Genomic DNA, 14,652 nt, shown 5'->3' with positions numbered 1-14,652 from the left:
CAGCCCTAACCCATCTCTTCAACCTATCCCTAACTTCCTGGTACCTTCCCCTCTGCCTTCAAACATGCCACCATAACACCCATCCTCAAAAAAATCAAACCTTGACCCAACTGCTATGCCCAGCTATCGCCCCATATCACTGCTCCCATTTGCTTCCAAACTCCTTGAAAAGCATGTCCATGCTCAACTTTCCTCCCATCTCTCATCTAACTCCTTGATATCCTGCAATCTGGCTTCCGCCCTCACCACTCCACTGAAACTGCCCTGACCAAAATTACTAATGACTTACAGCCAAAGCTAACAGACAGTTCTCCATCCTCCTCCTTCTTGACCTGTCCTCTGCCCTTGACACAGTTGACCACTGCCTACTGCTACAGATTCTTTCTTCCCTTGGCATCAAAGAACTTACCCTATCCTGGATTGCCTCATACCTTTCTGACCGCACATTCAGCGTCTCCCACTCCCACACTACCTCCTCATCCCGCCACCTCTCTGCTGGAGTCCCCCAAGGCTCCGTCCTGGGGCCCCTACTTTTTTCCATCTATACTCCTGGCCTAGGACAACTCGTAAAGTCCCATGGCTTCCAGTACCACCTGTATGCAGATGACACTCAGATCTACCTCTCTGGCCCATATGTCACCTCTCTGCTGTCTAGAATCCCGGAGTGTCTATCAGCCATATCCTCCTTTTTTACCTCTCGCTTCCTAAAACTCAACGTAGACAAAACTGAACTCATTATCTTTCCTCCAATCTCACGTATCTTCCCTACCCGATCTATCTGTTATGGTAAATGGCATCATGCGCTCTCCCGCACCTGAAATCCGCTGCCTCGGAGTAACTCTCGACTCTGCCCTGTCCTTCAAACCGCACGTCCAATCTTTTGCCACCTCCTGTTGCTTCCAACTCAAAAATATTTCCAGAATCCGTCCCTTCCTCAGTCCTCAATCTACTAAAACTCTTGTACATGCCCTCATCATCTCCTGCCTTGACTACTGCAACACCCTCCTCTGTGGCCTCCCTGCTAACTCTCTTGCACCACTCCAGTCTGTCCTCAATTCTGCTGCCCGACTAATCCACCTCTCTCCTCGCTTACTCCCCTGTCTCTCCCCTCTGCAAATCCCTCCATTGGCTCCCAATTCTCCAACGAATCCAGTTCAAACTACTAAGACTGACCGACAAAGCCATCCACAACCTTTCCCCTCCCTATATCTCTGAACTAATCTCCCAATATCTTCCCTCACGTACTCTTCGATCCTCCCAAGACCTCCTACTCTCCTCCACACTTATTCGTTCCTCACACAACCGCCTCCAAGATTTCTCCCGAATATCCTCTGGAATACCATGCCTCAACACGTCCGATTATCCACCACCCTCGGATCCTTCAAACGGAACCTGAAAACCCATCTTTTCAGGAAAGCTTACAGCCTGCAATAAACATTCTGCCGCCTCACCATTGCCTGAGCTACCGCCTCATCACCACCAGAGCTGCTGCACCCCTGACCTTCTGTCTCTTCCCCACTATCCCGTAGAATGTAAGGCCGCAAGGACAGGGTCCCCTCCCCTCTGTACCAGTCTGTCATTGTAAATTTGTTTCCTGTTAACGATATCTATAACTTTGTATTTAACCCCCTTGTCATGTACAGCACCATGGAATTAATGGCGCTATATAAAGAAATAATAATAATATTCTCCTATCACCTTGCAGATCATTCAAATCACTCCGATGTCTATGGTGCAGCCGCCAGTCCCTTCCCAGAGTGCCTTAGTGCCCTCGGTTAATTCAACACTCCAGAGCGCAATTCCCGTCACCATGGCGACGGTTGTGGCAACGACTTCTCAACCACAGAAAGTCATTTTACCGTCTACCCGGTAAATGCAGCAAACAATTATTCTTGTTCTCGGCCTCATATATAGCAGGTGGCTCTTGTAGGAAAGCTGCTGAAGAAATCAGATGTAAATGCCATTCTTTTTATCGTTATTATTTTATTTTATTTTTTACTAATTTCTTGCTTGCCTTTTTCAGGCAGGAGAATTACCACCTTTTTGAGCTGTTATTATTATTATTATTATTATTATTATTATTATTATTATTATTATTTATTTTTCTAATTTCATAAATGCTTGTAATTGAGGTTGAAAATAACTTATGCAATTGGGTTTCATTAAATATTTTGCATTGTTTGCCACCTCTAGCCTCTGTGGTGCTCCAGCTGCAGGATGAGTTTACTGAAAACCCATCTGTGAGCTCCTTCTGATGGTCTTATAGGCAAATTTAGTAAATACCTATGACCGCACAAAAAGCTGGAAAGCCATAACACCATATTTGAAAAAAAATCAAAGGAGTGAACACGTCAGCTCATTACAAGGACAGTGCAGGACACACTGCAAATATAAATATAACCCAGAAGAACAAGCAATGAAACAAAGTCCAAAGTCATATGGTAAAATTACCAAATCTTTATTAACAAACCAGGTAAAGAACAATGTGGCTAAAAAGTGACATGTGAACAAGCAGTAGCGTGATGGTACACAATGAGATGTATACTAAAGCAGGTAGAAACCTATACCACATAGTTAGAATGGTTAAGCCTACATTCACAGGGTTATATCATGGGTTGAGTGACCAGCATATATATTAAGTATAGGTGAAAGTCCCCAGCCGGCCAGAAAAGCGTAATGGTATATCCCTTATAAAAACCATGTGAACGGTATAAAATAGGTTAAACGCATACCAGGATAGGGGGCCAGCGGCGTGGGTGCACAGTGCCCCCCTATCCTGGTATGTGTTTAACTTATAAAATCCATGTGAACGGTATAAAATAAGGGATATACCATTACGCTTTTCTGGCCAGCTGGGGACTTTCACCTATACTTAAATAAATGTGCTGGTCACTCAACCCATGATATAACCCTGTGAATGTAGGTTTAACCATTCTAACTATCTGGTATAGGTTTCTACCTGCTTTAGTATAAATCTCTAGGCATTGTGTACCATCACGCTACTGCTTGTTCACATGTCACTTTTTAGCCACATTGTTCTTTACCTGGTTTGTTAATAAAGATTTGGTAATTTTACCATATGACTTCGGACTTTGTTTCATTGCTTGTTCTTCTGGGTTATATTTATAGGCAAATTTGTAGCTCTTTTTAGATGTAACTGAATTGCAAGAATTATATTTAGTCCCAAATACATGTGTTTTGAGCGAAAACAGTATTTATCAGGTTAATTTTAAATTTTGATGGGACTTTTACCTATAACCGTGTGGTTTTTTTTTGTTTTTTTTTTTTAATATTTTAAAAAATATTTAAATAAATTTTATATTTTTACTGAAGATAAGGTGGTTAAAAAAAAAAAGGGTACAAATACTGTGGTATTTAGTACAAGCGAATGGATGATTATAGGCTCAAGTCCCCAAGGGGAACTTATGATATATTTTGTGTGTGTGTATATACTGTCTTTCCCCAACCTTGGGGACTTGAGCCTGCGATCATCCATTTGCTTATACTAAATTTCACAGTATTGCAGGATATAGTGTAAATTGTGGTCTCCGAACCTTAGCATTCAGATTGCGGCACTAATGGTAGCCAACGCCGGCTTTGATGTGAATTAAATTCTGCAGTCAGAGACTGAGGCTTCTAAATGGTTAACAGCCACGGCCAAAACTCTGCTCCACTTTCATCTGTCAGAGACTGATACCGGGTATTTAATATAGTGTGTGGAGGGAGCACAGCTCCGCACTCAATATAGTTACGCCTATGTGCCCAAAGGGGTTAAAAGGTGCCAAGTAAATCCATAGATCTGCTTTTCAGCTAAACTTCTCTCTCGGCCAGGATCACTTACGTCCCCTCCGCGGCGGGCCCCGCACTACCTCTGGTGACCACCAGCTCGCACTCCCAGGCTGCCGCCCCCGGCTCTGCCCCCTGTATGCAGACCACACTTGCGGCCGGCTCCATGGCTCTCGGCTTCACCACCATAAGTCCGAGCGGTCAGACCATTGTACAGCCGCTGCTCGCAGGTAAGAGAAAGGACACTATCCCAGGTGGGCTGCATCTGCACAAAGGGGTCTGAGCAGCAATGCTGGGCATTCGCCATGGATGATGCTGAAATTAGTGTTTCCTCTAATTGTTTTATTTCTAATGATATATTCTTTTTCTTTGATCCAAGGACAAAGCCAAATTCTTGCCTCAGGGCAGGTTGGTGTGTCTCCTGCCTCCACGCCTCCTGTGCCCCCGAGCAGCAGCGGCCAGGTCTTAACAGCTATATACCCCTCAGTTGGCTCCAGCACACTGGCTGTGCCGGCTGCTCCTTCTGCACAAAACCTGGTGTATACGGTGGCAAGCACCAGCGTCGTGCCTGCTGCACCCACCACCATACTGCCTAAAACCGTCACATCTCCACCGACAATCAGCGCACCGCCATCCACAGGGGGCAGCGCCTCACACGTCACAACGGTTACCGGTAGGTCATGTGCGACCATGAGTACACACGGCCATCAATGATTGTTCTGAAATTCTGCATGAATGAACAATTTACAATGTGCACATCTTTTAAGGCCATCATTATGCAAATTGTCTCTTCAGAGATGAGGAGACAGTGTCGCAATGCTCCTCTGGGAAATATGCAAATTGTCTCTTCAGAGAGGAAGAGGACTTGAACTCTAGTGCCACCTATTGGAAGTAGCAATCCTAAAAGTCAATGTTGACCCTTTAACAAGCCTTGTCTCACACTTTGCACTGATGAGGGGCAGTACCCTGAAACACAGTCTCTGCAAATTGCGATTCTGCTTTGGCTTTTATCCTAAGTCATGTGACAAGGCTCGTTAAAGGGTCGACATTGACTTTTAGGATTGCTACTTCCAATTGGTGGCACTAGAGTTCTAGTCCTCTTCCTCTCTGAAGAGACAATTTGCATATTTCCCAGAGGAGCATTGCGACTTTGTCTCCTCATCTCAGCATGCTTAGCATGTCAGTCGCTGCAAGGAGAAATAAGGCCATCATTATAAAGTTAACCCATTTATTGTACATTACCAGTCAAAAGTTTGGACACACCTGGCCGTGCAATGGTTTCTTTTGAACAGTTCATTTGTAGAATCGCTGGCTTTTGGAAAGTGCAACCTGATGGTTGTTGTGTTGGTACCCAGAGCCCTATTCCACAACTGTTACTAGTCAGAATATGGTAAGAAACACTCAACTAAGGGTATGTTCACACATCAGTTTTTTGCCATCAGTCACAATCCGTTGGCTAGCTGATCCGGCGAAAAAACGGATCCGTCGCATCATTTTTTCCATCCGATTCTTCAGTTTTTCGACAGATCCGTTTTTTAAAAGCCAGCTATTCTGTGTGCTGTACAGTAAAATCACACCGACCTGTTGGAATCTAAAGTATATGTATGTGTATAATATATTATATAGTTCATAGAGTTCTACATAGCATAATAGCCGCTAAATCAATTGCCGGCTTCTGTAAAATCAGTCCCGAACCCGACATATGACACATGGTTTACAGATATATAAATCGTTTTGATAGGACACGGTTTACTACGTCAGTGTTTAATCAATTTAGTAGTTTGTGTTCGGAAAAATTTGGAACTCTAGGGATTAAATTTTAAGGCTATAATTGCGGAAAAAAAATTGTGTGGGCTCCCGCGCAATTTTCTCTGCCAGAGATTGAAAGCCAGTGAGTGAGGGCAGATATTAATAGCCTAGAGAGGGACCATTGCCCCCCCCCCCCCGGCTAAAAAAAAATCTGCCCCAGCCACCCCAGAAAAGGCGCACCCATATGATGCGCCTTTTCTGGCACTTAACTTCACTTCCCATGGCCTTTAGCAGTTGTTCATGGGTTAATAAATGGGTTAATGTCACTTTGCTATTGAAAGGTGACATTAAGCCAGGTTAATAATGGAGAGGTGTCAAGTAAGAGGTAAAAAAAAGACACACATTAAAAATTATTTTAATGAAATAAATACAAAGTTTTTGACCAAATTTATTATTCTGCCAATCCAACAAAAGCCCTTGTTCTGTAAAAAAAAAAAAAAAAAAAAAAAAATTAAGAAAACAACAATCTACCATACCTCTCCGCCTTTCAGTCAGGTTCCCCGCTGCAATCCATCACAAAGAGTTAACTAGTTTACAACAGGGACCGGTGGTTATGCTACCGGCCCTGCTGTAAACCACTGCAAAATGAATGAAATCATGTCTGTGCAGGCGCCCCGGCTGACTGGAGATGAACTGATTAGCATGGGAAAGTTTCTGAACTTTTTCCCACGCTCCTGAGTTCACCTCAGGTCAGCCAGGGACTCCGCAGCCTCACTGACTACCGCTGACGTCACCTGAAGTGAACTCGATAGCGTGGGAAAGTTTCTGAACTGCTGTCAGATCACCTCAGGTCAGCCTGGGACTCCGCGCAGCCTCAGTGACGTCAGTGAGGCTGCGCGGAGTCCCTGGCTGACGTGAGGTGAATTCAAGAGCGTGGGAAAAAGTTGCAAAACTTTCCCACGCTAATCAGTTCATCTCCGGTCAGCCGGGGCACCTGCGCAGAGATGATTTCATTCATTGTGCAGTGGCTTACAGCCAGCCCGGTAGCATTAGCATCGGTCCCTGTTGTAAACTAGTTAACCCTTTGTGATTGCAGCGGGGGGACCTGACTGAACGGTGGAGAGGTATGGATATTGTTGGTTTTTTATTTATTTATTTTTTTACAGAACAAGGGCTTTTTTGGATTGGCAGAATAATAAATTTGGTCAAAAACTTTGTATTTATTTCATTAAAATCATTTTTAATTAATGTCTTTTTTTTACACTTTACTACTATAAGATTTATAATGGATAGGTGTCTTATTGACACCTCTCCATTATTAACCCGGCTTAATGTCACCTTTCAATAGCAAGGTGACATTAACCCATTATTATTAACCCATGAGTCACCGCTAAAAGCAATGGGAATAGAGAGGCTAAGTGCCAGAAAAGACGCATCTTATAGATGTGCCTTTTCTGGGGTGGCTGGGGGCAGATTTTTTTTAAGCCGGGGGGGGGGCAAAACAATGGTCCCTCTCTAGGCTATTAATATCTGCCCCCACTCACTGGCTTTCCCTCTCTGGCGGAGAAATTACCGTGGGAGCTCATGCAATTTTTTTTCCGTAATTATAGCCTTAATTGTAACCCCTAGAGTCCCATGTGTGTACAAGTCTATGAGAAAAAAACTGATCCAGCGGCATCAGTCACCGGATGCATTTTTTTCATAGAACGACGGATTGTGACTGGCAAAAAACTGATGTGTGAAAGGGGCCTAAGTAAAGAAAAACAGCCCACAATTATGGTACTTTTAACACATGGCGGTCAGACAATCTGAAAATTGCTAGAGTCTTGGCGGTATCCTCAAATTCAGTCATGAAAACCATCAACCGCTATGATGAATCTGGCTCTTGTGAGGACTGTCCCAGAAAAGGACTAACAAGAATGACCTTTGCTGCAGAGGATAAATTCATCACAGTGACTTGCCTCAGAAACCACAAATTGATAGCACCCCAGATAAGAACCCTCGTAAATGATGCACATACAACAAGCAGCCAAGAGGTGCTCAGCACCTCTGGAAACTCCTTCACAACTGTGGGAGCCATTCTAGGTGGCGGATGCCAAGGAATCTAAAGTGTAACACATATATTCTTGTTTCTTGCACTTCTTGATTCTATGCGTGTTTGTGTTTTTTTGCTGAATCTACAATGTACAAATTGCAGTAAGAACAAGGAAAACCAGGTGTGTCCAGACTAATGATGGGTACTGGATATAAAAAGTTTGGAGACTTTGTAAAATTACATTACTTATACTGTACTGATCCTGAGTTACATCCTGTATTATACTCCAGAGCTGCACTCACTATTCTGCTGGTGCAGTCACTGTGTATATACAATACATTACTGATCCTGTACTGATCCTGAGTTACATCCTGTATTATACTCCAGAGCTGCACTCACTATTCTGCTGGTGCAGTCACTGTGTATATACAATACATTACTGATCCTGAGTTACATCCTGTATTATACCCCAGAGCTGCATTCACTATTCTGCTGGTGCAGTCACTGTGTATATACAATACATTACTGATCCTGAGTTACATCCTGTATTATACTCCAGAGCTGCACTCACTATTCTGCTGGTGCAGTCACTGTGTATATACAATACATTACTGATCCTGAGTTACATCCTGTATTATACCCCAGAGCTGCATTCACTATTCTGCTGGTGCAGTCACTGTGTATATACAATACATTACTGATCCTGAGTTACATCCTGTATTATACCTCAGAGCTGCACTCACTATTCTACTGGTGCAGTCACTGTGTACATACATTACTGATCATGTACTGATCCTTTACAGATCATGCATTATACTCCAGAGCTGCACTCAATAAAATTAAAGTGGGTGTCTGGAATTTTATAAAAAAAAAAAACGTGCCTATGCACTAACAGGAAGGTAATTGCTACTTGCTTGCGTGTTCTTCCCCTGGCACAAAATGATCACAGACTGCTCCTGCCAGGGATTCAGCTATCTCTGCTGACGCAATGGGGTGTAATGTCCGACATTTTGATTGATAGCCAGCTCCCCCAGTTAGGCATCAGGGATCCGACTGTCAGAATGATATTGGAAGTCCCGCCTTGTCAACAGAGCGGAAAAGAAGTCTCCGCTCTGTAGATGTGACGTCAGCAGAGGCTTCTGAATCTCCAGCAGGAGCGTCTGTTACTGCTCTGTGCTGGGAAAGAAAGGCCCTGTGCACAACAGGCAGGTATATTGTAATTGCCTGCCTGTTAGTGCTTAGGCCTGTTTCACACATGCAATTTTCTGCTCAGTCTAAATCCGCTAAAATGGCGGAAAACGGATCCGCAGGCGGATTGACATAAACGGGTGGCACCGGACCGTTGTTTTGACGGATCCGTGTCTGAGAGTGATTTTTTTTTTTTGGCCGCCAGAACTGGGTTTAGGGTTAAATTTCTGCCAAAGGTAATTCTTCCGGGCATGCGCAGTGAAAAATGCGGATCCGGCCAGGCAAAAAAACGTTTCATGGTCCGTCCACTCATGTCAGCGGACGCTAAAATTTTGGCTGATCCGTAAAAAACGGATCCAACAGATGACCATCTGTCAAGATCCGCCGATAATGCAAGTCAATGGGGAAAAAAACGGATCCACCAAAAAAAATGGCGGATCCGTTGTTTTTGCAAAACGGCGGATTTTGACTGATGGTGACAAACGTATGTGTGAAACAGGCCTTAGGTTGTTTTTTTTTTTTTAATAAAGTCCTGGATACCCCTTTTAAAAATCTTGCCATATATCAAGCTTTGCTTGCTTCTTCCCTCCACTTTCTCTCAGGCTCCTCCAAGCTATTTAAAGGCAATGTGTCCCAGGTTTTTTCTGTGTAATCTGACAGCACCATGATGTAGGGGCAGTGAGCCCAATTCCAGTGATATCACTTACTGGGCTGTGTGCTATAGATTCTAAAAAAATTGTTTTATCAGCAGATTATCACTGCAGGACTGGATCTCGCTTGCTAGGCAGTCCTTCCACCACTGCTGATTCGCAGCTTACTAACAGTGTATACAGGAAGCTACCAACCACTGGTGTTTGGGTGGGGTTTATTCAGGACTCAGCATTCTGAACACTGCTAGATCTACAGCAGAAAATAGGGATTCTGTCTAAAAGGCACCAAGCAGTCCTGTAAGTAATACATCACTGGAATCAGGATTTCTAGCCCTACATCATGTTGCTCGCAGATGACTATTCGTATGTATAATACATTTATACCACTATGTGACCGGTTATTATCACTAAACTCCACTTCTGTCCCTTTTTGTAGCCTCCTCGGTTACATTCAGTTTAGTGACCCCCAAGCCACAGAGAAACCTCCCAAAGCCTCCTCAGAAGGTAAAGGCCACCCTCGCCAGTATCCCGGTAGGATCTTACGAGGCCACCTCTCCTTCCCCCTGTGGGCGCACCATTTCCCGCCCCGCACCTTTGCTGCTGCGTGAAGAAACACCAGAACCAAAGTAAGAAACTTAAGATTCCAGGAAATGGTAAATGGAAGTGATAGAAGTGGGGGTCCCCTGCTCCGGACCCCCTATAGTGATAGTTGGTCCTAACAGTGTGTGTGTGTGTATCAGGTACACTTCAGAGTCTCGGGGAGCACCCATTGTCCGAGAAGCTACAGCGGAGCAGTCGTCTTCTTCATCGAGCCCCTTTCCGCCTCGAGAGCTTGCTCCAGGGAAACCAAGGTTGCCCGTTTCTGAGGAGCGACCGTCCCGAGAGATGTGGGCAAAGAATGTAACGGAGGAGAAATCCGTCGGGTCCCCACTGCAGAGCGGCGGAGCCTTTGGGATGTCTGATGTGAAGAGAGAACCTCCACCATCACCTACTGTCAAAAATGAATCAACGGTAAGTATGCAGATCCCTGGTGGTAGTTACTTCTCATGCTCCTGCATGGAACCCCCTGCTGGCTCAAGGCTGCAAACACATTTATATGATTTAATGCTTGTCACTTCTAGCTTAGATCTATGCTATCCATGTCCGGCCGGAGTGGTCCAGGACCCCCTTTACCTTTTACGGATGGATTCCTTCCTTCACCATTCATCTCCATTCATTCAACAAATGCCCAAATAAGATGACTTTGTGTCATGTCTTCTTCTCTCCCATACAGTATCCTACAGAATGGAAAGTCACCGTACCAGAGAGCCGCCCTGACACCACTCCAACTCAGCCTGCCCTTCCCCCACCTTCTTCCCCGGTGGCAACTGCTGCCTCAGCTAGTGTTAGTGGGTCTCCTGGAGAAGCTGGCAGGTCCACAGGACCCCCTTCTGAGGTTCCCGACCGTAAAGATGGACCTGTGAAAAAGCCCAAGTTGCGTCCTCCACCCTTGAAGAAGACATTTGATTCTGTTGACAAGTGAGTCTTTGCCTTTGCATGCTTCCTTATCTATCCATCTCTTATTTTTATTTTTTTTTAGGGCAAGGCGTCACAAATCCTGAGACACTCATGTCTCTCGCTCTAACACCAGCAGGGTCCTGTCAGATGTGGATTTTGAGGAACGTTTTGCTGAGCTTCCCGAGTTCAAGCCAGAGGAGGTGCTGCCTTCGCCCACCCTTCAGTCCCTCGCGACCTCCCCACGAGCGATCCTAGGCTCCTATCGCAAGAAACGTAAGAATTCTACTGGTATGTGGCCCCCGGGTGGGAGGAGTACGACTATCGAACCTCCTCTACCACTGGTGATTACATTGGGCCACTTTTTATATTCATTTTTTTTTTTTTGTAGATTTAGACTCCTCCACCGAGGATCCCACGTCCCCCAAGAGGAAGATGCGCAGACGTTCTAGCTGCAGCTCAGAACCAAACACCCCCAAAAGTGCCAAATGCGAGGGCGACATCTTCACCTTTGACAGAACAGGTAAGGCCTGTTTCACACTTCCGTTTTTTCAAATCCGTCAAAATCCGTTGGTTTCCGTAAAAAAACGGATCCGCCATTTTTTTGCAGGATCCGTTTTTTTTGTCCCATAGACTTACATTAGTGGTTACCGCGGATCCGTCAAAAAAACGGATCCGTTTTTTTAAAAACGGATCCGTCTGCATCAGTTTCCGTCAAAAAAACGGAAACGGATCCGTTTGGCGGACACAAAAACGGAAGTGTGAAACAGGCCTAAGGTGTCCGACCGAAGCTCACATGTCCATCTCCTTTTGTGTTTATATATCTTCTCTCCCACTTCTGATCTCCTGGATTATCTTATTAAAGGGACGGAGGCAGACGACATGTTGGCTGAGCTGGAGTACGATAAAGTCCCTTACTCTTCTTTACGCCGGACCCTCGATCAGCGGCGAGCCTTGGTCATGCAGCTTTTCCAAGAGCATGGATTCTTTCCTTCTTGTGAGTAGCACAGAAATTACCTGAATAAGATGCTGATAACTAGTGCTAAAGGATGGGTGACCGATAAAAACTATTTCAAGGGGTTGTTCAGAATTACAGAAGCATGGCTGCAGTTTTCCAGATTACTGGAAGACAGCGGCTTTCCCCACCGCTCATGGGATTTTACTCTCTTATCTCAGACAATCCCTTAAAAGGGAAAATGTGTCAGCTGGGTTTCTGCTATATCATTGGATACCAGCATGATGTAGGGGCTGCAAACCTGATTCCAGCGATGTGTCGCTTGCTGGTCTGCGTGCTGACAAAATAATTTTAGAGCTCGGAAGGTGGAGCCATGTATGACTCTACCCACACCGATTGGCCACTTGCTGTGTACACTGACAAAAGGCTGCCAATCAGTGTTGGGGGTGTGGTTGGACTAGGAGGCATGAGATAACTAGTCCTGTAGTGATAATCTCCTGTTAATAAAATGCTGTATTAAAACAGCAAAACACAGTCTAGTTAGTAAAACATCACTGGAATTATGGTCTTTGTCCCTACATCATGCTGCTTTTAGATTCTCTTTTAAAGAGTTAACCATCTGATATCCTTTTCACTTTTGATTCCTTACAACTGTCTTATTTCTTCAGCTCAGTCTACTGCTGCTTTCCAGTCCCGCTATTCTGACATCTTTCCGACTAAGGTTTGCCTTCAACTAAAGATTCGGGAGGTGAGGCAGAAGATCATGCAAGCTGCAACACCGACAGAACACCCTCCGTTCCCTGAGCATTCTTCTCCAAGCACCTCCGAGACCGGACCTTCAGAAATGCAGCCCCCGTCGCAGGATCATGCACTGCGGCCCTCCGAGCTCCCCGATTCTACTTGGGAGGGAGGACAAGAACCGCCTGATCCTTCAAGCAGCAGATGATTCCTCAAGGGTGCTGGGGAGGCCTTGTGTATGGTCTCCTTATAAACTGAGGGAATTTGGGTGGGGGGGGGGGGGGATACAGGGGTTATCTGCTCTTTCCCCTGCACCAGATTTTGCCCCTTCATTCACAGACAATCCATTGGGGGGTGGATTATCCATGGCACTTCAAGATCTCTTCTATTGACTCCTAGTTGTGGGCACAGAGAGGGCGGTGGGTAACCTTGGAATTGTCCCATACGATCAGTGGGTAGCGTATGAGCAGGATTATGACAGGACGCATAGTGATGTGGTGTCGTCATTGGCGTGTATGTCTGTGTAGCAGCAGGTCAATCCGATGGGAAAGCACGATGATTGAATGCGACTAAATCATGGTCAAATGTGCGACTCCCGTCCTACATCTATGGACACAAGTGCCGTCATGGGAGCAGGAGGGGGTTAAAAAAAAATCCTATTTTCTTATGACACTTTAGTGAGACGCAGCTGCACTATGGGGAGCTGTATAAATATATTATATATAATATTATATATAGGCCTTTTTATGCAAAGATGAATGATGATGTGAAAAAAAAAAAATTCCTTCTGATTATATCTGGAGTGAATGTCAATCGTCGGCCTCAGTGTATATATACCCACACGCTCCTATAGATACATATATATACACTATGTGTATGTCTGTATTGTACACGTGTGTGGATATATCCGGCAAGGTACAGACTGCACATTTAACATTTCATATGATGCTGATTTTATTTTTCTAAATTTTACCCCTAATCTGCAAAAACAAAAACTTTTGGTAAACATTAGATGTATGGAAGGAAACTTTTTTTTTTTGTGTGTGTGTGCAGTCTGTACCAAGGGTGGTAAACAGAGGTGAACCCTGCTGTCTATAGATTATTTTTCTTTTGTTAGTCTGCTGTGTATGTATATATATATGGGGAGTATATGCAGTCGGTATACCAGGATGCACATGTATACCGAGTGGCCGTATAGTCTCCTTGCACACTTCTGCTCTATTCATAGAGGAACGGTCTGAGCTGGGGGGGGGGGGGGGGGGGAACTGTAGGGTCTGTGTGTATACAGCAAAGTGCCCGGTCAGGGATATATGTATATTTGATGCATACAGCTTGTGGGGCAATGGCGCCGTTTTGGAAAGAAATGCTGCTAGGTACAGGCAGTAGGGGGACGTTTTATTAAAATGAATGCACATTACAAGAAGGAAGAAATCATGTCTGATTGCTGTGAGTACCACCAAAATGTCCCTGGAATGTTGGGTGGGATTGTCCCCTTACAATCATGTGATGTATTCTGAATTTATGGGAGGTATATTACCTGCTAATCACATTTCTATGAGTTTTCGATGCTGTATTTGCATGGGTGACCTATCTGTCCCTCCCGAAACATGGACTCCGACTCACAACTCCCCCCAATAGTCCCGGTCTGCATTCGGCAACAAATAAACAGCGCATCCCCATCCAGGGTTAATTATATCACGACATCGACGCACGTTAATGAACTGCTTCCATGTGGCGCTGCCCCGAGGAAGAAGCAGGAAGCGGCTGCCGATCAGACCTCTTGCGTTTCCAATTTTTTTTTTTTTTTCCCCCTTCGGTGTGTTCGGCGAGAGAGAAGACAGACAGAACAGACATGTTGATCATGTGCAATATTTCTTACTGTAATAAAGTTAAAAAAAAAAAAAAGTCGCGCCTCATTCACTCGTTCAATATCCAGCAGTAGGTTTATTTCTTTGAAAAAATTGGGAATTCTGGCCACTTCACTCCTCCATGGTTAATTTTAAGCCCTCTTTTTTAATGGTTACATTTTTTTATATTTATATGTATTTTTGCAGATG

General features: G+C 44.6%; 1 protein-coding gene across 5 annotated transcripts in view; it reads left to right on the top strand.

Annotated features, from left to right (window-relative positions):
* The window catches only part of CIC (capicua transcriptional repressor), a 79,249-nt gene extending 64,847 nt beyond the window's left edge, over positions 1-14,402 (top strand). For 3 of the 5 annotated variants that reach the window (XM_073570731.1, XM_073570727.1, XM_073570728.1), the window contains exons 13-22: positions 1,706-1,869; positions 3,832-4,016; positions 4,166-4,459; positions 9,845-10,034; positions 10,149-10,419; positions 10,682-10,926; positions 11,039-11,193; positions 11,294-11,425; positions 11,768-11,899; positions 12,526-14,402. In XM_073570731.1, coding sequence (XP_073426832.1) covers positions 1,706-1,869; positions 3,832-4,016; positions 4,166-4,459; positions 9,845-10,034; positions 10,149-10,419; positions 10,682-10,926; positions 11,039-11,193; positions 11,294-11,425; positions 11,768-11,899; positions 12,526-12,803 — 2,046 coding nt within the window. In that variant the 3' untranslated portion in view covers positions 12,804-14,402. The remainder of the gene's footprint in view (positions 1-1,705; positions 1,870-3,831; positions 4,017-4,165; positions 4,460-9,844; positions 10,035-10,148; positions 10,420-10,681; positions 10,927-11,038; positions 11,194-11,293; positions 11,426-11,767; positions 11,900-12,525) is intronic. The other 2 variants (XM_073570729.1, XM_073570730.1) reach the window with 2 other exon arrangements.
* The last annotated feature ends 250 nt before the right edge of the window (positions 14,403-14,652 follow it).

This window comes from Dendrobates tinctorius, unplaced genomic scaffold (assembly GCF_039654945.1).
Source record: "Dendrobates tinctorius isolate UK_male_01 unplaced genomic scaffold, ASM3965494v1 ptg000028l, whole genome shotgun sequence".
Classification (NCBI taxonomy): Eukaryota; Metazoa; Chordata; class Amphibia; order Anura; family Dendrobatidae; genus Dendrobates; species Dendrobates tinctorius.
This window is presented reverse-complemented; position numbering and strand designations above follow the sequence as displayed.